This window comes from Aristolochia californica, unplaced genomic scaffold (genome assembly GCF_029961685.1).
Source record: "Aristolochia californica isolate CCGP_79_NKW_82.1479 unplaced genomic scaffold, dmAriCali1.0.hap1 SCAF_9, whole genome shotgun sequence".
Lineage (NCBI taxonomy): Eukaryota > Viridiplantae > Streptophyta > Magnoliopsida > Piperales > Aristolochiaceae > Aristolochia > Aristolochia californica.
Window position 1 is genome coordinate 34,832,357 of NW_027182290.1, and position 25,775 is coordinate 34,858,131.

A 25,775-nucleotide genomic window follows, 5' to 3' on the forward strand; every position below is an offset into this window, starting at 1 on the left:
TTCCATTGGAAAATATATTATGCAAACTCGTAGAATTTGAATAAATACTTTAATAAATCAAAATTAAATTTGGTATTGATTCGTATATTTTGTCGATCCACTTTACCATTAGATATAAAAAATTAAATAATTAAATAGTACCTCTATCAAGGCTGAAGCGTGTATTCGCTGTCTTCAAAAGACATTTGCCTCTTACACATGATGCTAACAATCCATTTCCAATATACAATTGGATTTAATCGGAGGATAATTCGTCCTTTACTTTCAAGGACACTGCAACTTTGTACCTATATTTATAAAGTTTTATAATTTTGTTGGGAAAAACAATCAATTGATTTGATTGTCCAAATTTGTAACTGCTTTAATATGACAGTTTAAATAATTTATAAAAAATTAACCATTAAATATGTAACCGTTTTGATCTAATGGTTCGAATTTGTAACCGCCTGATCCGATGGTTTGGATTTGTAATCGTTTTCATCTAACGGCTTCATCTATCCTAACAATTGGATCAATCCGGTAAAAAATACTCATTATAATTTGGTATGACATGTGATATATGTGTCCACTCAAACACATGTGCAAACATATCTGACAGATAAAACAAACTCAAAGAGGGTAGCAAAGTTTTTGTATTTAACCCAAAATGTCCCGTTGCTTTAGTAATAGGGAACTAAAAGAAAAAAAATACAAAATTAACGAGTTAATATATAATTTTATATTATTTCCTTATTCAATTTTCTTATTTATTTACTATAAAAATATTATAGAAATTTTGTTTTTATATTTGTTGCTTTAACTATATTATATTAGTTAACCTTTTTTTATTAATGTTCTTATTCCATCTATTAATTTTAGTTTTAAATTTTTTTATTATTGCATTCATCTTTTAATGTTTATTATTTTACTTTATGTATAATGTATTTTATTTAGTTTTTTAAAATAATAATTTAATTGATCTGTTTATTATTTTATTAGTTTGTAAAAATGTAATATTACTACTAAAATATTATAAAAAATCGTTACATTTTTATTTTTGAACGATAATTTTACAAATAATATATTATTTGTTATCATTCATAATATATACTAATTAAAATAAACCTCAAATATCATAAATGTTAATAACTACATTATATTTTTTATACTTAAATACTAAACTATATTAAAATGTAATATTACTACTAAAATCTGTACTTATTTCTTCTTGATTATATATAATTATTTCTAGATTTTAACTATGTTTATGCTTAATAATGGTTACTTTATTCGTGTTTATTACCATTTATTTAAGTCATTTTAATTTTTATTTGATATAATCAATTCGTTGATGTTTATTAGTGTTTATTTTTAATTGACGTTAAATAACCATAAAAATTAATAAAGTTTAAAATAAATAATCAAAACAAAAAAAATAAAGAAAAACAATTTTGGGGAAACATGTGAGGAAAATCAGGAGGATTGAGAGAGAAACCATACCCCTACCGAGTTATAATTTGTTTCGCTTTATTTATTTTTTATTTTCTCGACTTTTTCATTTTGATCGCAATCTATTGCATGATACTTAGTTTTTTTAACACTAAACAAACAAGATAATATTAGTTATAATTTTTTTAAAAGAGAACAACAATGTATATATTAAATACTAATTCATACCATGTATGTTTCCAAATTTATTAAAATTAAATATATTATTAATTTTTAAATAAAAAGTATGGTAGAGTATAGATGGAGACTTAGTTAAGCATGTGAATAAAATTTCACATTTAATCATTTAAGAAGTAGAAATAGGTAAATTTTGAGAATAGATAAAATTAGTTTATTCATTGAGAATCTTTATAATTTTATTAACCCAAAATCTACAATCTCACATGAGAGGTTCATCGGTTGCAAAAATAGTTTTTATAAATTTTAATCTAATGGTTAAATTAAATAACTACGTACACATAAAATTTTAGATATTTATTGAAACCATTTGCTCTAAAAGATCAACCTTTTAGAGAAGACGCAACGTGAATATTAAAGACAAGTAACGGGCCAATTCCAACACTCCCCCGCAATTGCGACGCCCACAACACGGAGGATCAAATTTGTCAACATAGATACTGGGGACAGCGGAATTCGTACTCGAGACCAACTTGCTCTGATACGATATTAAAACTAGTGCGCTAAAAGGCTCGAACTTTTCAGGAAAGCAACTACACGGATCTTATACAAGGATTAATCTGATATAAATATCTCAACATTGCTCGTCGCCTGTCTTTAATATTCACGTTGCGCCTTATCTAGAAGGTCGACCTTTTAGCGCATTGGTTTCAACATGGTATCAAAGCAAGTTGGTCCCGAGTTGAATCCCGCTCCCCCCGCGTTTCCACGGTTGTCCTCATGCGCTTTCTACGGGCCCCGAATTTTCATGGGTTTTCTCGTGCGGGGGAGTGTTGAAATATTTATATTGGGCCAGTCCTTGTATAAGATCAGTGCGTTGTTTTCGTAACAAGTTTAAGCCTTTTAGCACATGGTTTCAATAATATTTAAAAAATAAAATAAAGGAACGGGGTGAATTATTTTTAATAAAATTATTATATTGTTTTATAAATTTTTTAAATTAACTTTTGATTGAGCTTTATAAAATTATTTATTGAACTTATCAACTACGCTATCACAGACGTCGGATATTGTTCGATGGAAAATAAAAAATAAAAAAATCGACCCGACTCTCTGTAACCCTTCGACCAACCCATCTTCCTAGTAGAACCCTACTTCACGCCAAATACTCTCCTGGAGTTCCTTTATCGTCTCCGTTACACTCCGTTCTGATGATATTCACTCCATAGTCTCTGTTGGGTTACTCTCTCGCCCTTTCGTTCGTAATCTTGTCCCCTTCGTCTAATCTCCCTTTGGATCTTTGTTTTATTCTATCTGCATCACTTTTCTCCGTTTTGATCTCTCTTTCCTCCCCTCTATTTTTTTTATCAATTTTTATTTCTCTTTAGTTCCCTCTCTAGACCTCTCGCTCTTTAGTTGACAGAAGGTAATCATCAGCACTCTCCCCAAGGATTGGAGGTCTCAATCTCCTCCTCCTTTGATCTTCTGTTCACTGTATAGATGAGAGCTTCCTCCAATAAAGAACAGGTATCTTCTCTCCCAACTTGTTATTTTCCTCTAATTTTTTTCTTTCCATTGTGATTTGTAAATTTGCATTCGATGTTGAGGGATATTGTTATATTAGCAGTTAGTTAATCCTTTTTAATCAAATAGTTTTCTAATTATGTAGATTATTTGTAAGCTATGGTTTATTTATTTGTTTTTTTGAAAATAAGTTAGATATCATCTGTTTGGATTAAAAAGAGTGGATTTTTCTGTTTTTGTCTCGCGGGCTATGTCGTAGATGGCTTCAATGTGAAAGGCATTAGTTTTAGCAAGACTTTGCCTTATTATAAGAGAATGGTTGACAATTTTTTTATTTATCATTATAATTTTTCTTCATATAAAAGTGTTTGACGAGTTTTTCCTGTCTCTCTTTTTAATGGTGGTACAGTGTCCTGGACTTTGACACCTAAAATTTAGTCCAGGGAAAATTTTTCTGCCTGAGCTCTATTGCTTTTTATTTGGACTAGTAGAATTTACAACTTAAAAGTTCTGATCCACTCTTCGTTGAAATCAATTTAATGCTACTAATTCCTACTATGATAGATGTGAAATTTTTTATTTTCTAATTTTTATTATGATTCATAAGATGGTGGCTCCCATGATTTGGACACGAAGGAGGTCAAGCATAACCCTGCACATGCCTTTAAGGATAGGGATTTTTCAAAAAAAATAAAAAAAAGTTTTTGATTATGACATGCAGCTGCTGTTTTTTTTGTGTTTGAACTGGTTAACCAGACCTGGCCACATATTCCAATGGCCACGCTGGTTCTATTGACATTGGAATTCATAGTAATTTAATTGCATAGTAAAAAAAAAAGATACAGTTAAGGAGAAAAGGCTAACAGCTAATATTAGAAAATATAGAATAAGGTTAAAGAATAAATGAGAGTACTGATGCTCTCGATCACTAATCCATTGCACTAGTTTAAAGTTTCTTTGAAACCTTAGTGCGATGCCCACGTACTATAGTCTAAGCAGTCCCTACTGCTAGTGTTGGGGGTCAAGCTTTGGAAATAATGAATCTGCATGATGAGATTGTTAATTTTATTAGCAAAAGAGTTTTCCTTGTGACTATGCTACCCAGTTGTCATCAAGGCAGTAAATGCTTTTTTGCTTTCTGCTTGTTGAGCAGGGTTTGGAATTTGGGTCTTCCAGTGAAGATGTGACCAGGTTATCCGAAATGCGATCTCTTGGAGATGCTTCCAGGGAAATAGAAAAAAAGGAACTGCAGTTTGGCTCTTTAGACTTCACGACTGTAAGTTGGTGGGGAGGTTAAATTTTTCTGAACAGACTGATTTGTAAAATGGTCAATGCCAGATAGTTTGAGAATATGTATCCCTAATTTTGGTAACTTGTAAATGCATGTATGAATGATGTCAGGTAGTATCCGAATGGAGATTCTTAAAATATTGATTTAATTCATACAGATGCTGGACATAGTTTATAAATTAATACCGTTTGCCTATTTTTAAATATGTTTCTCTTCTATCATTCTGTTTTTTTAGTTGTGATGCTGGACAAGACCAAGTGGAGTTTTGTGAAATATTTGCATATTCACCACCGATTTCATGCTGAGAGAGAGAGCATTTTTAAAAATGAAAAAAAGCTTCTAAAAGACGTAAAGTTGCTTATAGGAACACTGATGTCTTTTAGAAAAATGTCATGCATACCTAAAATTTTAGCCCTACCTCTCCTGTATGGATGGCTTCCTGATGGAGAGTTCACACTAACAGGTTCATTATGCGTGGTCTAGTCCACTATTGAGAAATATAACAAGGATACCCCTTTCCTGTGAGATTTCATAATCCTCATGATATCTACTAAAGACAATGCTAGCCCTTGGAAGGGTGTTGGACTTTTTGTCAAAGTTCATACCTTCACCTCTGAGTTTCATTGAAAAATAAGTAGAAAAGAATGTTTATGTTTACTTGAAGGCTGGATGGTGAAAACATTTCTTTAGAAGCATTTTTGCACCCTCTTTCTTTTTGAAATCCTTGCTCAACCAGAGTTGGTTCTGGTTCCAGATTAATTGTGTATCTTGGATCAGTAAAGCAAATAAAATCACTAAAAGAGTTTACTTGGTGCAAAATAGGGTTGGAATTAGTTATCATTGGCTAATGTGATTTTTAATCCCTCACCTGAATTACCACATTAATCGGTTACCCTGTTTTAACTGGTTTATTGGAAATTAGTTATCATTGGCTAATGTGATTTTTAACCCATTACCCGAATTACCACATTAATCTGTTGCCCCGTTTTAACTGGTTTAAGTGATTGGTTAACAAGCAGGTAAACATCCAACTTACAGAACAATGCTTGAATAAAGTAGGCAAGGCTCAACAACAAACATATAAATTAAATAGAAGAGTTTGATATGTTCTTGTAAAATTTAGTACAATTGTAAAGGTTGGGACAAGTGCTATCATATAAAAAAGTTAACTTCTGCAGTTTTCTATCACTGATTATCGTGATTCAACTATCTCATTATGTGACTTTTCAGAAAAAAAAAAACCCCCTGTGTGTATTAAGTTTTGATCACTGCAATTTTTATGTACTGACAACCATCCTCTCGATTCCTTCTCCATATTGTTTGCTGTCTTTCTACAACAATGTCCCACTTCAAAGTCTCTTTTCATGCTTTCCTAATGTCTTTTTTCTTCTTGCTTTCTTGAACAGGTTAAGGGTGTTGGGCCATCAAGTGCACATCCATCAGGGCTACTCCATAGGCAAGTTCCAACGGGGACAAATGAGTTTCAGTTTGGTTCTCTGGACTTTGCAACTTTAATTTCACTAGGAGGTCCCAATGCTCAAAAGCAGGCCAATTCATCAATCATTGTGCCCAAAGTTAAAAAACAAGTTCATTTATCAACAAGAGCGCCCAATGTCCAAAACCAATCTGTTTCATCAACAAGAGGGCTTAAAGTTGACAAACAAGTTGATTCATCAACAAGAGGGCCTGAAGTTGACAAACAAGTTGATTCATCAACAAGAGGGCTTGAAGTTCAGCCATCACCTGATTCCATTCAGATGAGTGAAAATAGCAAAATTGGAGACGCCTCAGTTAAGGATAATCTTGAAGGGATAACGAAAAAGACAAACTCTAATGGAAGTATCATGGATTTTAGATACAATATGGAAGAAGTTAGTGAAGATTTCAATTCGATCACTATATCTGAAAATAAAATCTGTTCTGAAAACCAGTTGACATGGAGCAACTTATCTTTCATTGGAGATTCGACTTTGTTTAAGATCTCAGCAGATTCTGAAACTGTTCAGCTTTCCAAAGAGGAGCTGCAAAAGGTTTCTAAAGAGAAGGCCTCGGTCACCAAGCATCTTCTACCAAGAGGCTTAATCAACTCAGGGAATTTGTGCTTTCTCAATGCAACATTGCAGGCTCTGCTTGCCTGTTCTCCATTTGTTCAGCTTTTGCAAGAACTAAGACAGCGGAGCATACCCAAGGTCTCATTTTGTGGATTACCATTGTAATGATTCAGAAATTTTATTATAAAGAACTGTTTTTCGATTTCAGGACAAGTTCTATTTATTTCTCATTCTATCTGATTTGTTCTACTCTGAGTTTTTGTTAGATTGGCTGCCCAACACTACGTGCATTTGTTGAATTTATCTGTGACTTTGACATGCCCATCGATGCAAGCTTTAGAAAGAATGAGAAATCGGTTCTCGAGACAGGGATGCCATTTACTCCCTTCATGTTTGAACCTGTTTTGAAGAGCTTTACTCCAGATCTACCAGCAACTAGCATGTCAGGCAGGCCAAGGTTAGTACTTCTATCTTTATTCTTTTTCCTTATTCATTGTCTTCTGTTCAATCTTTTGAAATAAAAAAGTAAATCAAGGTTTTATTTTTACGTAATTATATCTGATGTGTAAAAAGTCTTAAGCCAAGTTGTGAGTGAATTTTTCCTGCATTTGATGTGTTGGTGGGTAAAAATGTTCACCACTGTAGTCTTAATGGTGCTCCATATCCTTGGCTAGTTGTCTGAGAGTGAGAGCTGTTGTATGGGAGAATAGTCCACCATTGGGTTTGAGCTTCAAAAGATCTAATGCTTATTAGTTGGGAAGTGGCTTCCTATATTTGGCTAGTCCTGTGGGAGGAACTGACTCAACTTTATGTAGAATCAAAGCCAATGTTCTATGTGACCTCTGTGTTTGTTCTCTATGGCTCCTATGTGCATGTTCTCCATGTCTTAAGCCAGTTTTTTTATTTTAAAATGGAACATGGAGTGTGGGTTGGCATGATTGAGAATGAGACATGGAGTGTGGGGTTAACATGATTTACAATGGGACACAGAGTGTGGGTTGGCACGATTTAGAATGGGACATGGAGTGTGGGTTGGCACGGTTTAGAATGGGACATGGAGTGTGGGTTGGCACAATTTAGAATGGGACATGGAGTGTTGGTTGGCACGATTTAGAATGGGACATAGAGTGTGGGTTGGCATGATTTAGAATGGGACATGGAGTGTGTTGGCACGATTTAGAATGGTACATGCAGTGTGGGTTGGGATGATTTAGAATGGAACATGGAGTGTGGGTTAGCACAAATGTCAACCAATCTATATTTGTACTGGTACTCTACATCTTTGGCTAGTTGTTTGAGAGAGAGTTGTTATAGGTAGGAGAATAGTCCCACATTGGTTTGGGTGTGAAAAATCCTACTCTAAGTTGTAGGGAAGTAACTTATGCTAGTCATTTGAGAGGAACAGCCTCAACTATCACAAGATGCATAGATTGAGCTGTTGTCTGTTGCAAGTTTGTTTTTGTTGAAATTTTTCTGTGATCACCCAAAAAGAAACAAATATAGTGAGCTGTTATTTGTTGCAAATTTGTTTATTTTAAAATTTTAGGGTCCCATACTCTATGATTACCTGGAAAAAGCCCAAAGAAAGAAGAGATTGGTTACTATTGTAAGGTTTTATGGGTTTGAGAGGTTAGAAAGAGAAGAAGACATTAAGTAGAAAGGAAGCAGCAATTGAGTGTGTTCTTCACTACGCTCGCTTACAGGTTAGTAAGATTTCTTTCTTCCAGCATTTTGAGAGTAGAAGCAATGGCTGATTGTCAATGGAGCTTCCTTGCAATCTCTTTTTTTTTTTTTGAAAAAGATGTATTAATAAAACAGATTTTACAAAATTTAGGGGACCAAATCCCCAGCTTCCTTGCAATCTCTTATTGTAACCGGATTGCTCCCTTAATTTTTGCTTGTTCCTTTGTTCCTTAATAAAGCACACCATTTTCAAAAAATGAGAGTAGAAGCAATGGCAGGGATGATCTGGCTGCTGCTTCATCCTTCAGTAGACTTTCAATGATTTAGTAGTTGCCCCTTAAACAAGGGTGGACTAAACTAAAACTAAACTCACTCATTGGTCCTAGGTGTTTTTTTGTTTTTTTGGTGAGGGGGCACCACTTGGTCTGAGTGTACTCTATTCCTTTTGGACATCATGATTGCTTCATGGCCTAGTTGCATATACTTTTTGTGGATTGAAAGTCTTGCTGGAGTTTCATTCTGGTTCTCGTATATTACTTCACTGTGAGATTTGTGATACCTCTAGATCCTTGCCCAGCTGTTGGATACACAGCCCTAGGTTTGCTGCAGATCAGTTTGCTCATCATGTGGTTTCCCATCAGTGTTTGATTATTGGGGATTGTTTCCTTTTTTGTGACCTTTGTGTATTCCTCTTGCTTCCAATGAAATTTTGACCATTTAACAAAAAGGGAGGAAGAAAGGTAGGAGAAGACAGAAGGAGAGCACTAACATCGCTTCACCCCATTTTTTTTTGAGGTTGATTACAAAATGACTACCCTTCGCTTATAATTTAAGTAAAAGCATTATAATAATTAAATAATATATACGAGTTAACGGACACTACACAAAACGAGACCACCATTTCCTGTTTCAAAGGTCCTACTATTTCAACATGAGACCACAACTTCTATGCCTAAAACATGTTTGATAAACCTAAAACCTTTGTTTGGAAATGCTTTTGCAATTATTTTATCCCAATTACTTTATTAAGAATAATGTCATCCATATATATAATTGTGAAGAGAAGTTGAGATAAATAAGAGATAAGAAGAGACGTTGCTGCAAGAAAGATTCTGATCAGGGGTTTAGTTCAACCCCTGAGCCTCTCTTATACTCTCTTATCTTAAGGAAAATCACATAAAAGCATCTCCCACCTTAATTATACATTTGACTGCTTTGCAAGCATAAAAAATTGTATCTGATGATACGAATAGGTGTCCTAAGGAGAGAAGAACCAAGTTAACCAAAATACCTTAACTACCTCTAAGGCAAAAGTTATGGGTGGTTGAGGAGTGTTTGTTCCTAGAGGTAGACGTTGGCTCTGTTGTAGCTTTGAGGAGTTAGTTGTCTACTAGGACATAGGTGTTTCAGTTTGCGTTAAGTTAGTTTCCTATTCTGTTATGTTTCCTCCTTTGCTTTGTACTAAGCTTAGGTTTTAATCTCCTTATGTAAGGAGGACTGTATCGTACCATATCTGTTTATCTTATAAATAAAAAAAGATGGGAAAAGGGGGAACAAAAACGTTTCTTTCTCCTCTCCTATTATATCACCAGCTCTTCTTTCTCTTGTTTTCTCAACTCTAGAAAAATTATAAAAGGAAAAAAAATTCCGTTATGTAGCTCTTCACCTTTGTTCAGGGTTTGATGTAAGCTAAGGATGGGGTTCATAGATTGTTCATGCAATTAGGGATTCTCCCTGTTGGGGCTTAAGGCTTTTCTCTCCCCTTTTGCCCTTATTAAAATTATTTGCTATTTAAACAAAATCCATTTTTTTATGGAGGATATCACATAGCTGCCACAGGTTTAGTTGACAGAAGAAAAGCTTAAACAGCAACTTTCAGACCCTTAAACTCTACTCTTGTCCCATGCTGAAATTTTTGGATCCCATATTCTATGATTGCCTGAATAAAGGCCAAAGGAAACAAGGGACCGGTTGCTGTTTTGGGGTTTTATAGATTTGAGAGGTTAGAGATAGATGTTAGGGGGAAGAAGGGGAAGACAGAAAGTGCAGGGAAAGCAGAAGATTACCGAGCATTTACTAACACTCTTGACCCCTAAAAGGCTAAAATACCCTTTACTAAATAACCAATTAGTGTGTAACCGTAATTAAATAGGTGTTACAACAGTTAAACAGAAACTAAGCTGTCACTTTGCACCCCTCATTTTTAAACAGTTTTATTTGTTTTAGTGATAATGTTGCCTTTATCTACATCAAAAACATAATGTTGTCCTTGGAGGTTAGTAAGAATTATTAGTGGATGCTTTACTCTGAATTATCAATTAGGCTCTTTGGTAAGCTTCAGTCTATTTAAATTTTTTTAGGATTTGTTGTGTTTGGTAGTCGTATCTTTCTTTTTCTACCTGAGTTGTAAGATATAGAGTTCTTTTTTCCCTTTGAATTTATGGTCCTATTTTAAAAATTATATTTTTTGGTTATTGCAGCTAAAATTTGGATTGTTTTCTTTCTTAAAAAATGGATTGTTTTTATCTTGTATAGGCAAGAAGATGCACAGGAGTTTCTGAGTTTTGTCATGGATCAAATGCATGATGAATTACTCAAGCTTGAAGGCCAGCCTCATAGTGCTAATGGGACCAAATCAAATATCATTTCATCTATGGAGGATGATGATTGGGAGATTGTTGGACCCAGGAACAAGTCTGCTGTGACAAGGACACAGAGCTTCATTCCGTCAGAGTTAAGTAAGATTTTTGGAGGGCAGCTAAGGAGTGTTGTGAAGGCAAGAGGTAGACCTATTGTTTTTTTTTTTTCCTTTTGGGAACTACTTTTATAGAGTATTATATTCTGATCCATTTGTAAAACATGTGTATGTGAAGAAAACTCTCCCCACAACAATCTCTCTCTGCCAAATTTCTAATATATCCAAAAAGCCCTCAATTTCAAACCACATCCTGTTGAATTGAAACATAGATAACCCCAAAGAAGAGAACCACTGCCAAACATAATGGAGCAAAGGTTTGTTACTGATCTAGGATGACAACTGGAGTTAGAGTTGGGATAAAGCTCCAGCCACCCTTGAATTTGAGGAATCTGTCCAGTGTTGATACAATAGGAAGGGTTTGTGCATTTGTTCAAGTGACTCTGGCACCTGAGGTCTGTATTTTCCAAAAGCCCATGAAAATTACTAGAGTCATCAAAGAGACTCAAGTTTAAAGTGACGTGAGAGGATGCATTATTCTTGTCTTGTGTGTAGCGAATTGTGTTGTAGTCTCCACCCAACAAACAGGGAACATTCCATTTTTAATACTTGTTCTTCTATTTCATTCTGAAATTTCGTACAAGCACCCCCTCTAAAGACTATATATTGCAAATTGCAAAAATCTTCCCATCATTTTTTTTTTTGAGTTTGACTAAAACTGAGTGAGCTCCTTTGAAACTTTCAATCAGATCATAAGATGATTTTGTACTGCAAGAATACTGCTCCTATTGCATCAAATCACACCATCAGACTTTTGGATCCGCCTAAGATCACAAACTAAGTCAGATGAATTAGACCGCAACTAGTCTCCTGTACTAAGATGATAGGTCCTTGACAAAGAAAAGATCTCTTATGACAGTGCAGAGGACAGAAACACACAGCAATTGTAAAATAACCTCAGGGGCTCAGAAACACATAACAACTGCTCAAAGAGCAGCAAAAGCCACCAACCAATTGGTTATGACACAAAAAAAAGGGAAAAATCTAACCTTTGGCATTAGTCAGCAGAGGAAAATTGAAAATTCCGTCACCTGAGATATCACCAGGTATGAAAAAATGATAGGCAAAAGGTTGAAATTCCTCCAAGCTTGTTATCACCCTGATGCTCCATGTTAAATCAGATAATTGAGAAGTGGAAGAACCAAGAAGAAAGAAGAAGAGGAGAGAAGAAATGGCATTAAAGAAGCAATCTGTGGTAGACTTAAGTTAAATTACAGGAAAATGACCCTTCTGTCCTTCATTACATGTGTAATAAAAAGTGTATTCTCAGGCTTAAATTTTCTAAAGTTAAACTAGAAACATACTAGGATAGTTAAGACACCCCTAGACTAATGAGGGACCCAATTACATTGAGTGAAATGACACAAATACCCCTAACTTCATATTTTCTTACTAATCCATTATAAATAATATGATTTTTACTCAAAGTACTGAACCAAGTTTTGGCATATAACACAAACTAAAGGAAACACTTTGATCTTAAGTGTTTTAGATGTGAAGAACTTGTATTTGAGGCTATGGATTGATGGAAAACTTCTAGTAGAGCAGGAAATCATCTTCTCATTGATGAAGGAGACCCTATTAGTGTAGATTTTTATTTTGAACTTATTTTTGATGATTATCATCTTCCGTGATCATATATCTGGCCTCCTTATTGTTGAAGGCGACTCCAGCGTCGTGATTAATTGGTGCTCTTCTTCTTTCTCTGAGCCCCCTTGGTGGCATTAGACTATATTCTGTGACATTAAGGATATTTCCCTTTTTTACCTGTATTTGGATTCATATTTCAAGATCAGCCAACTCTGTGGCTGATTCTTTTACTAAAAATGGAGCTTCACTGCAATCTCTTATTACAACTGAAATACTCCTCTTAATTCTTTTGTGCTTCTTAATTAATAAAGCTCATCAGCTTTAAAAAACAAATAGTGATGGTGCAGCTGTATGTGGTGATGTTGAGAATCACTGGTGCTTGAAAACAGTACTAATTCCTAGTGAGAATCTAATTCTAAGTGGTTTGTAACAATATCTTTCATACTGCATGCACACTTGGTGGAAAGATATGTTGTATGGAGATTGACATTGTTAGCTGTGAAATATTGTGCCAGTGGAAGTTGTTTATCAGCTTTGGCTCAGTACCATTAAGCATCCAAGTCAAATTGATGAAACGGTTTCTGAATGTTGCTCAGTTTCCTTTGCTATTGGTAGCAAGTTCAAAGAGTCTAGTGTGATGTGGTTACTATGGAGGCTTGTGTCTTGTTATTTGGGTGTTGTGGTTGATCAAAGTGTTATACGTGATGGCAATAAGAATACCTTTTCTTATAGTGGATGATTTGGAAATCATTCTTTTTTTTTATAAATATCTTAACATCATTCTTGCTACTTAGAATTGGGGGGGGGGGGGGGGGGGATGTCAAAGTTACCAGAGAGTTCTTTCTTTACTTAGCTCAATTTTCTGATGCTATAGAGGTGTTTGGAATTTCTATGTTCTTATTGGAAATGGTAAAGGTGACTGAGTGTTAGGGATTTGGTCAACAACTTGTTGAAATTAGTGATATTGTTAGAAGTTGTTATTTTAAGTTACTTTAGTTTTCTGTATGTTATAGGAAAGTGTTTTCTGGTAGAAAGAAGATTCATTGTATTACCGCAGGGACATGATTATAATTTTAGATTTTGTTTAAATTATAAATAAGGGAGATGGGACTTTAGATCCTAGTTTCTCCTAACATTTTTCTCCTGCAATCACATAGTATCAATGCAGCAACAGTTCTGAGATGGATAAAGAAAAGATGATGGAAATAGAAGAAGAGGAAGAAGAGGAAGAAGAGATAGTTTGAGCCCTTTTCAGTTTGGTTTCGGGAATAAGGGAGGGGGGTCAAAATTGGTTTGGGAAGGTTACCCCTCAATCGACCCCTTGTGCCCTTTATGCAACATTGATGCCGAGTCCACAAGTCACATTCTACTTCAATGCATCTTCTCATGGAAGGTGTGGACATCCATTCTTAGCATGTTGGGGTTTCAATTCTGTATGGCGGTTGATCTGTTCACATTCAGTAAGTCGCTCCTTGGTACCTCCCTTCCTGGCCTCGGAAAAGTGATATTCTCTGCTTGTGCTAGTTTCATCCCGTGGGGTCTCTGGAATGAACGCAATCGTAGGAGGTTTGATGGTAAAAGTGAAGCAGCTGACCGGGTGGCAGACTGAGTGGTGGGACATATTTCTTCTTGGCTCCTGACGAAGAAGTCATTCTCCTCTTTTGTGGGTACCCCTATTTGTGAAAACTGGAATAATTTGGCTATGATGCACTCTGGGACAAAGGTCCCGATTATGCAGGAATGGATCCCTCCTGAATTTGGTTACCTTAAGCTGAACTTTGATGGCTCTTCTCTTGGTAATCCCGGGATCTCTGGATTCAAAGGGGTTATTTCTGATCATTCAACCAACTTTTCTCATATGCTGGCCCTTTAGGAATTGCCGACTCTACGTTTGCGGAGCTTCATGGCCTTTTCAATAGGCTCCGCATTTTCAGAGATAAGTGCATCGGTCTCCTTCATATTGAAGGGGACTCGAAGGTGGTCATTGGATGGTGCGAGTGTGCATCCCCTCCCTCGTGGCGCCATTGGGACACTTTTCGGGAGATTATTGAAATTACTTCAGTTTTATCTTGTATTTGGTCTCACATTCCGAGATCCGCAAATTCGGCAGCCGATGTGCTTGCTAAGCAGGGAGCTACCCTTTAATCGCTGGTTGTAAGGGATATGTTCCCTTTTTTGTAATTTCTCTTGTTAATATAAATACATCTTTTTTTTAAAAAAAGAAGGTTAATCTCTGGGCGGTTTGAGCCATTTGCTGCTTGGTCTCTTTCTGGCCCTACTAAACAGAAGTTTTTTTGTTTGGTGTGCCATCCATGGAAAGATTTTGACTAAAGATAATTTGGTGGAGTGTGATTTTGTTCTCTCAAGCTTTTCTTGTTTATTGTCACATCGAGGTGGATGAGACCATTGATCATATCCTTCTTCATTGTGACTTCACTTGGCATATTTGGAATTTTTTTTCCAGGTTGTTTGATGTCCCCTTATGCTGTCGTCAGTCATTCAGTGGGCTCATCTCTCTCCGCCTTGGTGTACCCTTGCCTTTGCTGGGAGATTATGCTTCAAGCCTGCCTGGTGCCTGTTCCTTGGGACATTCGTTTTGAAAGGAACCAGTGTTCTTGTTTTTTCAACAATGCATCCACTTCTTGGATTGCTGTTGCTGAAAACAGATTCTTGCTGGTATATCTTGGCTCCTAACCCTTGACTTTTTTAAGATACTGATGGTGGCCTTCTTAGAAGCAACTGGAAATCTGTGGTGAGGCTTGATTGTTCCAATCGTCGGGTGCTTGTTGAGTGGAAGCTGCCTAAAGATGGCAGCTTTAAGCTGAATTTTGTTAGTTCTTTTCTTAGTAACCCTGGCCCATCCAAGTTTGGTGGGGTTTTCAGGACTTCTAGTGGGGATACTCTTGCCTACTATGCTGGCCCTCTCGGCATTTCTGATTTGACAACTAGAGAAATGCAAGCTCTTAGGCATGGTTTAAGGATTTTTCATGAGTGCTTTCAAGGAAAGCTTCAGGTGGAAGGAGACTCAGGTGTTGTCAGCTCTTGGGGCTGAGGCAAAAAGGCCCCCCTTTGGCATCATTGTTTTTGTTTTTCAGAAACCTTAAATTTGTCTAAGGATGTTTTTTGTACTAGACTTATGTTCTTCTATCTTCCAATTATTGATTCTCTTGCTAGAGAAGGGTTTACCCTCTAATCCCTCATTGTAAGGGTTCCCCCTCCTTGATTGTTGTTTTATGTCGCACCCTTCAATTAAAAAGAAAGGGCAGAAGAAGAGGAAGAAAAGAAAAGAAAGAAGAAGAAAAAGAAGATCAGCTTCCTGTGTTAACAATGGAAATTGTTAAAACTTTCAGGTTTCTCTCTCTTCGTAGTGTTTCCTTCCCTATTAGTTTTATGCATGGTCTAGTCACTTAGGTGAGGCATGTGAGGAGATTAGACCACAAGACATGAACACATATCCGACACCCTCATATGGACCCCTTGCCCCAAAGGAACCTTTCCCACAACCTTTGCTTATAAATTTCTTAAAAGCCTCACTGATCCGCAACCTCACCACCCAGCAGTTCCATGCTGGTCCTTACTTGCTCCACCTTGTGCAAATTTTTTTGTATGGTGTGCTTGCAGGAGTAAAATTCGCACTTCCGACTCCCTCATAAGGCGGGGAACTTCCCGTGCAAGACACCTCCAGCCCCTTTTGTCACAACTCCCTAGAAACCGCGTCGCATGTCCTTATCCACTGCCAATTCTGCATTCCCCAAAACTTGCCATCCATGATCCTCTCCATCACAAACTCCTTGCTTTCGAAGCTTGGAAAAATGTTCATATCATGTTGCATGGGCCACATTCCCTGGGCGCTCTAGAAAGAAAGGAATAACCGGAGATTCAAATTTAAAACCTCTCCTCTGGAGGTACTTGTGGAAAACATTGCTGGATAGGTCTCCTCCTGGCTTCTGATAAAGAAGGATTTTATTCACCTCAATAGCACTAATTTTAGAGGGAACTGGCACCTGATCGTCGCGCTTGTGGGGCCTTCCTACGCTGCCGCCGCCCCCCCCCCCCCCCCCCCCCCCCCCCCCCCCCCCATCATGAAATGTGGTCCCCACCACCCTCTGACCACTTCAAGATGAACTTTGATGGAAGTGCCTTTAGATGTCCTGGTCCTGCAGGGTTATACATGATGGAAATAGTCGTCTCTTATACTCCATTGCGGGCCCTCTTGGTATCTCCGACTCCACTACCGCAAAACTAGCTGGGTTGCTTCAAGGCCTCTTGGTCTTCCAAGACTGTCTTGTTGGGCCTCTCATTTTCAAAGGAGATTCCAAGGTCGTCATTGATTGGTGCACCAAGAAAATTCGTCCGCCTGGCGGTACTGGGATATTTATTTTGAAATTTGTAATATAACTTCTAATCTAAATTGTATATGGATCCATTCCCCAGATCTGCCAATCACTTGGTGGACTTTCAAGCAAAATGGGGTTATTTCCTCCAACACCTTGTTGTGGAAGACGGCCCTGCGTGCTAGGTTGTATTCCTCTCTCTTTGAATAAATATTTACACATTTTCCTCAAAAAAAATGGTCTAGTCGCTTACCCTTGTTCTGCTGTAGTTTTCTCCAGTTCTGTCATTAAGTATTTTTTCAAGTTCAGCCAAGCACTGAACATCGACAGTAAATTTTCAATCTTTCTTTCAATAAATTTCTTTAATTCAAAAAAATAAATTTCTCTCAGCCTATCAGTATTTGTGTTACTGGAAAAGGGTGTAGATTCAGAACTCTTGTTACCTTTACTGATCAAACATACTCGGCATGTTTTTTGGAATGGGTGTAGTTTCAGAAATCTTGCATCGTTGTTGTCTATCAGAATTCTGTTGCCTTTGGTGATCAAAATAGTCAGACCATTTATAGGTATTTAGCCCATTAGTACTTTAGTTTTTTTTTTCACTTAATTAGGACTGAAAAATTGCAAGATTGAAATAGAAGAATGGAGAAGACAGAGAGAAAGCAGCTTTGGAGGCTGCGTTGGATGAGGGCTCAGAAGCAAGCTCTCTCCTTTTAATAACATCAATTAAGTAAAATTTACATTGAAAGAGCATTTTCTGTCCTTCATACAGAGACTCTCATAACTTCACAAAAGAAGATCAGAATTCAATCAAAATTGATAACTGCAGTCCTAGTATTAAATCTAGCTTACTATAACTTTATCAGAGACATGATTACATGAAATGACTAAAATATCCCTATATTAATATTTTAACACTCCCCCTCAAGCTGGAAAGTAAATGTCAAATAGATCCAGCTTGTCTAAAAACACCAAATATTCACATTTTCCAAGGGGTTTGTTAAACACATTACCAAGTTGTTATGATGACTTCACATATGGAGTAACAACCTTCCCTTGCATGATGACATTTCTAATGAAATGGAAAATGATATTGATGTGTTTAGTTCTCTTGTGGAAAGATTGGATTACTGGCTATGAAAATGGCTGCTTGATTGTCACACTTCATAACCATAGGTTTTGGAATATGAAACCCAAACTCAACAAGGACTGATTTTGCCTGTATAAGTTCACTAACTGTATGAGCCATCACCCTGTACTCTTCTTCGCTACTAGATCTAGCCACTACTACTTGTTGTTTACTCTTCAAACTCACTAGGTTACTCCCAAACAAAACAACTGTACCTAGTGGTGGACCTTCTATCCATCTTGCACCTAATATAGTCTGCATTAGAGTAACCCAACACATAAAATTTTTATCCATCTTTCAAAATATCTTAGTATCCTCTGAGCAACTTCTAAGTGTATTTTCTTTGGGTTTTCCATGAACTAACCTACCACTTTCAAATACCTTAGAATCCTCTGAGCAGTTTTTAAGTGTATTTTCCTTGGGTTTTCCAGGAATTGACCCACCACTCCTATTGCAAATGATATATCTGGCTTGGTAACAAGGCATGAATTAACTTACGCACTAGACGTCTATATTATGTCTTGTGCTCAAGTATAGGACTCTGGGGATCATGAAGGCTAACATTAACTTCCATGGGAGTATCCACTGGTCATGCACCCAAGAGACCATACTCCTGCATCATATCTAAAACGCATTTGCTTTGAGATAAAACAACACCTTGTTTACTTCTAGCCACCTCTATACCAAGGAAATATTTCAGTTTTCGTTTATCATTTGTTTCAAAATGTGTTGTGAAATATTTTTTTACTTGCTTGATCCCTTCAAATCACTCCCAGACAATAAAATGTCATCCACATATACAATTAGAACAATAATCCCAAATTTATTTTCAACAAAAACATAGAATGATCACAATGGCTCCTTTTAAACCCTAACTTCATTACCACATTGCTGAATTTTTGAAACCACGCTTTGGACTTTTTTCAAATCTATAAATAGCCTTATGTAATTTAGAAACTTTCCTTGTCTTCCCATGAGTAACATATTCAAGACGTTGCTCTATATAAACCTCCTCCTTTAAATCACCATAGGAAGACATTTTTACTGTCTAGTTGAAATAGTGACCACTTTTATTTACTACCATAGAAATCAAAATATGAACCAAGTTGAGTTGAACAACTGAAGAAAACATTTCAAAAACATCAACACCAAAGGTTTGGGTATATCTCTTTGCCACTAATTTAGCCTTGTATTAGTCAAATTTCATTTGCTTTATACTTAATTTTGTACACCCAATGACATCCCACATTAGGAAGATGGTTGGTCTTGAAGAGGGCTCACGAGCTGGAACATTAGGAGCCTTTTGTGTTGGTAACAAACAATGAAAATGCCAGCTGTTTACTTGAAGTAGCGGAGAGAAACCTGGGGTTGGTGCATTCATGATAGAAATAGGCACTGGGTTATCCAAAGAAGGATTAGATGACAATTGAGAATCGGTAGAGGACTCAATATAGGGAGCATTCTCAAAAAATGTGACGTCAACAGAAATATATCTTACGCTTAATGGGATCATAACACATCTCATAACACATATCCTTTTTGAGGAGAATAACCTTGAAAAACACATTTACAGAATGGAAGAGACAATTTATCAGTAAAGTTAATAAACAAATGAACGAAAAAATAAACTCAAAGATACGAGGAAGAACATAAAAAAATTTACATTGGTTTTAAAACCTGCTTAGGAACTTGTCCTTGCAAAACTGATGATGGCATACGATTGATTAAAAAACATGATGTTAACACTGCATCCCAAAAAGATTTAAGAACATTCATGTGGAATGGCAAGGTATGAGTAACTTCAAGGAGGTGCCTTTTTTTTGTTCAACAACCCTATTTTGCTGGGAAAAATATATGCACGAAGTCTGATGTGTAATACCAAGTAAAGCACATAATGACTTAAACTTTTGATTGAGAAACTCAAGGCCATTATCTGTACGAAAAATATGAACATTGGCACTAAACTGATTTTTATGTCATTGAAAAATTTCACAGATACATCAAAGACTTCTGTCTTCTTCCGTAGGAGATAAACCCATGTACCTTTGCTAAAATCATCTATAAAGGAAACAAAATATTTGCAACCAAAAAGGATTTGACATGGGCCCTATGCATTTGAGTGGGCTAATTGAAAAACCCAGAACTATGACTAGAACTAACAGGCCGACAATGTTTTTCAAGTTGACATGACTGACAATCAAAAGTAAGATCGGCTGGAAAAGATGGAAAAGATTGACAAAGCTGAGTTGGTATGGATGTTCAAAACTCATGTGCCATAGGAATGGAGAATCTTTAGTTATAAGGACCATTACCTTTGGAATTGATACGTGATCTAGAAAATACAGCCCTCTTTTCTCATGTCCTGAACCAATTATCCTCTTTGTCTGCAAGTCCTAAACAAGAGAAGTAGGAAAAAAAGTTACGAAACAATTTAAACATTTAGTGATATAGCTAACAAAAAACAGGTTGACAAGAAAGTTTGGAATGAATAGAACAAAATTCAAGTACATCTAAGGTGTAGACTGTATAGTACCTCCCTCTGAATCAGGGAGGTAGACCCATCAACTAAAGTAACATGATGATTGGATTGAAGAGTGATAGACTGAAACAAAGAAGACATACTTACATATGTGTGGATGCTCCTGAATTAATAATCCAAGAAGGAGAATGAAACACATTCAGTGCTGGCATACCTGTGCTCACTATTGTGTCATTTGCTGAGGAAGAGAAATTTGGCTCTGTGGTAGTAGTAGTGGTAGGTGTGAAAGTCAATTGACCAAGTCTCTGGAGTTACTGAATTTCTTACTGAATTTCTTCTTGTTGGGACATCTTCTCTCCCTATCATAGTGGAGTTTGCCCATGCTGGCTTTCCAAATTTCTCCTAGCACTTATTAGAAAAATAGTTTGTTCGGCTACAATGAATGTACTTTTTGTCCCCTCTATCACTACAACCATGACCTGAGTAGAGGAGTCTCTACCATGACCTCTACTAATGCTCCCACGACCTCGGGTTTTAGACATTAAATTATGAATGGAAGTTGCATTAATGACCTTTGTATCTTTCTCACTTTTACCTGCCACTGCTCCTGCCCGAACTACTTGATTAACTGCTAGTTCAAGATTAGTCACATCATTAGCCAATAATATGCCCGAATTGCATCATACTCAGACTCAAGACCATCTAGAAACCTTCCCACCTGAATTTGATTTTTCTCTTGACGAATATCATCTGCATCCGCAGTAAAAGGATGGAAGGTATTAATTTCTTGCAAAACACCCCTCATCTCTATAAAATAGTTAGTATCACACCTTTGCATGTTAAAATATCAGACATACAACTAATATATTCTAGATAAATTGTTCTTTGGAGAAAAGACTGAAGTTCCACAACTCAAGATCTGATCACTAAACCTTGAGTCCATACTATTGACCAAACCAAGCTATCACTTGATTGTCTTCAGCCTCCCAATCTTTAGTTATGGTATTAGGAGGATAATCCCTTATGTACTTGACCTTCCTTTTTGCCTTTAAAAACATAAGGACAGATCTGGACTAGTTCACATAATTCTACCCATTCAACTTCACTGAAGTAATTTGAATGGAATGAGAGTCTTTACTGTCTGAACTCTCAGAAGGCTGAATTACAAAAACATGTTTGCTTGATTCAGTCATTTAGACCTTCTAAATGTATTGCAAATGTACCCAAGTGATACACTTAATCCAAAAAGCCAATAAGAACAAACTCTACCCTGTGCATGTCAAGTGGGCCCCACACTTCTCAATTAGGGCCCAAACACAATAGTCACGATGAACAAAGAACCCTCTCATAACTTTACAAATGCCCTTCATTACGAACCCTTCATTACGAACCCTCTCATAACTTTACAAATGCAAATCAAAATTCAATGAAAATTGAAAACTAGAGTCCTAATATGAAGTCTAGCTTTCTACAACTTTACGAGAGACACGAGTATGTGAAATGGCCAAAATAACCATACATTAGTATTTTAACGAGGACAACGAATGAATCCATGATTATAAGGGATGATTGATCAAACAGAAAGTAGAAGGGTGTCTGCTAAACATATGATCTATCAATCATTATAAAGAATGATTAATCAATCTGTGATATGCAGGTTATCCAGGTAAAGTACGTTTGTATTCAATCTTCAGCTTTGTGAGGCCAAACTTGTAATTTTTATAAAGTAAGAAGTGAGCAGTAAAATAGGAAGCTGGTCCATTCCCTAGGCTGCCAGAATCAAACCAAGTTACTCTGTCTCTCAGAATCAAACCTTTTCGAATTGGCACCAACTGTCCTTCTTGTCCCGTATTCTATTTTACCCTTTCATCCTGCGACTATTCTGGGTATTCTACGCCTATCACTATGAATCGTATTAACTGGTAAAAGAATCTTTACACCCATGCCGTAGGTAACTTAGTAGTTTATAGTTTACTAGTTTTATTTTAGTAGATGGTTTGTTTTAAGAAGTCTTAAACTTAGTCTATTGCTGTAACTTCTTACATGTGTCTTGGTTGTTGGCTGGATTTCTTTCAATGGATGTTGGCTGATTTTGTTTTCTGGGGTCAGGAGTCTCTTGGCCTTTTTGTACTGTTTTGTATTTTCTTCTAATTTTTATGGAATTCTCATCTTTTAGCCACAAAGAAAAGAAGCAATTAAAGAACTGAAATTCTAGTCAACTGCAGATCTAAATTTGGTTTTACATTTAAAATTTTCCTTGGTTCTTTATTTGGGATTCTCTTCCGTTGTTCTTCGATTTCTTCATTATGTGTTTATTTGTCTAGTAACTTCTTCTTGATTTGTATGTTTATTGTTTAGGCATCCGACTTAGTTTGATTTGATCAGTTCATTGCTGTTTAAAGCATGTAGAAATGGTGATGCTTTTGTGGCTTCTTTTATTCTTCTTCTGATATTTCACTGCGTCCCGATGATTCTGTTACTTGGTCCCTGTACAATGAAAGACATCTAAATTAGAGTTTACTTATATAGGTAATAAGGCTTCGGCTACTGTCCAGCCCTATTTGCTGCTGCATCTTGATATATTCCCAGAAGCAGTTCACAACATTGAAGATGCTCTTCGTCTGTTTTCTGCTCCAGAATCACTAGAAGGATATAAAACATCAGTTGGGAAGGTATGACTATCTGTTCTACTCCTTTCACATCTCATGTAATGTAAATCCTTGTATCTAGGGCTTTTATGAGGATTGTTTTGCCTGTACCATAATGTCATATAAGCACATTTTGTTTCCAGATCCGTACTTTAGCAATTAATAGCATGGAAAGTTGTATCTTCAAATGGTTGTGGACTATGCGCAGGCTGCAGTGGTGAGCGCTAGCAAGTCTGTGAAGCTACAGACTCTTTCCAAGGTGATGATATTACACATGATGAGGTTTGGTTATGGCAGCAAAGGAAGCACCAAACTGCACAAGCCTGTTCGTTTTCCCCTTGAATTGGTTCTTGGACGTGAGTTGCTAGTTTCTCCATCAGCAGAGGTGATAATCTCCACCCTAGACTGTTTTATTTCGTACTAGATGATTTAATGTAGAGACAATGTCAATCTCTGTTTGAATATGGTGTATTAGTTCCCAGTGGGTAACTTATCGTTACAAAAAAATGGGGCCAAGTTCGATGAGTGGTTTCACTCTCTGATTGTTGACTTCATTAACATGTTTCAAAAATGAAAGGAAATATGAGAGATGGTGTTTAGAGAGAGAAACAACAAATCACAGAATGTATTTACTGTAAAGTGAGTGATGAGGTCTGGAAGTCTAATCCTCCTTAAAGCCTATTACATGATTATTTACATGATACAACCAGAATTCCTTTAAATTGAAGGACCATAGACTAAGGGACTTCTAATCTACCTTCAACTTATGACTCAGTGAGTCGGGTGTCCTGACTTGACTAGGATTTCTGGGTGACTGAGTCGGAAAACCATGCGTAAAACCCTCTTTTTAAATAACAGTCACATAACTCTCAATTATCTTAAAGGCTGGCCTGTAAGTGATTGGTAAGATTCATGAGACAGAAAATTTTGTACCTTTTGTGGAAGACATGAAACTAGAAGACATGAAACTTTCTTTCTATGATATTCTAAAAGATTTTGACAGTGGACGGGGAGTTAAGCTTTAATCTTTCAGAACTTCCGTTGACAACAGTAGGCAAGATCATTTTTTAAAATTTTAGAGCCTCAATCACCAGACAAATGGGCTTTTGAGATGCAGCAAGTGTTTTGTTTTTTGATAAAGTTTTTTTTTTTTTTTTTGATAAAGAGATGCAGCTAGTGTTTTGAGTTGATCCTGGCCATCTTACTGACAATTTGGTGGCCCTCTGATTCATTCCATAACGATTGTGTGAGTGCTAAGAAGCTGGTTGTTGAGTTTTATGCAGGGTCGACGATATGAACTAGTGGCAACAATTACACACCATGGTAGGGAGCCTTCCAAAGGTCATTATACAGCTGATGTTAAGTACCCTGACGGCCTGTGGCTGCATTATGATGATGCCTCCGTTACAGTGGTTGGCCCGAATAAAGTTCTACATGATCAAGCTTATGTTCTTTTCTACAGACAACTGTAAAAACTGCAGTTTCATGGGTTGCATGTAAATTATTTCACCTGACGAGCGCAGCCCGGGGAGAGTTTAAAATTGTTTGATGGATGTCTGCAGTATTTTGCAGGCTTTCATGCAGGGAGGTTCCTGATTCCCGGGAGGAGCCAGCGTTCCAGAGCGATGAGCAAAGGCTGTCATGTAGAAGGCCTAGGTGAGTTTCTTACTGGAAGCAGACGAAGATCAGATATAATTGGTATCTACATGTGTTACAGTGTTATGCCACAGGTGCTACCACATCTCACTAACTTGTAAAAGATGTAATTTGAGAAAGCCAAAAAATCACTTCTTTGTTATACAAGTTCGAAATGAAGTTTAATTTTTATTCGTAAGCTGGCGTCCTTGACCTTTTATTGTAGTGTCCTAAGTTGGTTCTTATGTATTTATCAGGTGTTTTTATACATCTTGAGGAAAGAATTTTGAAGAGAAATGAACAGGAAATTTAATTAAAGTTTATAGATGAGATATGACTCAAATTTATCTAAAAACGAGTAATTGATTTTGGTATCTCTACACTTAGGGCACAGGTCCTCTCTATTCAACACAATTTTTTTTTTCTATCTTTTTGTTCCAATTGCGAATCCTCTTTTACCATTAGTTCTATTTTGTGAACAAGCCGCAGATTCTAGTAGACTATAGTGTTGTGCTTTAATTTTTTTAAAGACTTTGATCAAGGATAGAGTCATTTACTTAAGATTTTTTTTTCTTTCTCTAGTTGCTCATAATTTTTCAATTGGTATGTGTGAGGCCTTGGAGTCATACTTTGTCCTTGAATAGAAAATGAAGGGAAGGGAGGGGAAAAGAGATAGTTGGAGTATACAATCCACATTGGGGAGAAACTTGATAAAATTCTTTTTTGTGCTCTTAGCTACTTTTCTTTTCTTGTGTGCTACCCATATTATTTGAATTATTTGGTACATGAATAGAGGGATGTGTGCAAAAGACGTTGTCTTTCAAGTAAACTGGCCATTGTTAGTTTTTATTTTTTACACCTTTAAACACTTGAATACACGTATCTGAGATCCAGGTAAGTGACATCGAAATCCATTTATAGTTTAATCCGATTTTTGTACAATCATGGGTTAAACCAGGTTAAATCGAAATTGGCCATACCTCCAATTAGATGGTCGGGTTCAATTTTAAAACACTGAAAATAAAAAAAAATTAACATAAATATCTACAAG

The 25,775-nt window shown here is 36.4% G+C and overlaps 1 protein-coding gene across 1 annotated transcript; it reads left to right on the forward strand.

Moving 5' to 3' along the window:
* The first annotated feature begins 2,786 nt into the window (after positions 1-2,786).
* LOC137940730 (ubiquitin carboxyl-terminal hydrolase 24) lies at positions 2,787-24,923 on the forward strand. The gene is made up of 8 exons (XM_068785864.1): positions 2,787-3,132; positions 4,283-4,405; positions 5,827-6,609; positions 6,738-6,928; positions 10,690-10,937; positions 22,971-23,113; positions 23,298-23,474; positions 24,373-24,923. The coding sequence occupies exons 1-8, from the start codon at positions 3,106-3,108 to the stop codon at positions 24,559-24,561; spliced, it is 1,881 nt and encodes a 626-aa protein (XP_068641965.1). The 5' UTR covers positions 2,787-3,105; the 3' UTR covers positions 24,562-24,923.
* The last annotated feature ends 852 nt before the right edge of the window (positions 24,924-25,775 follow it).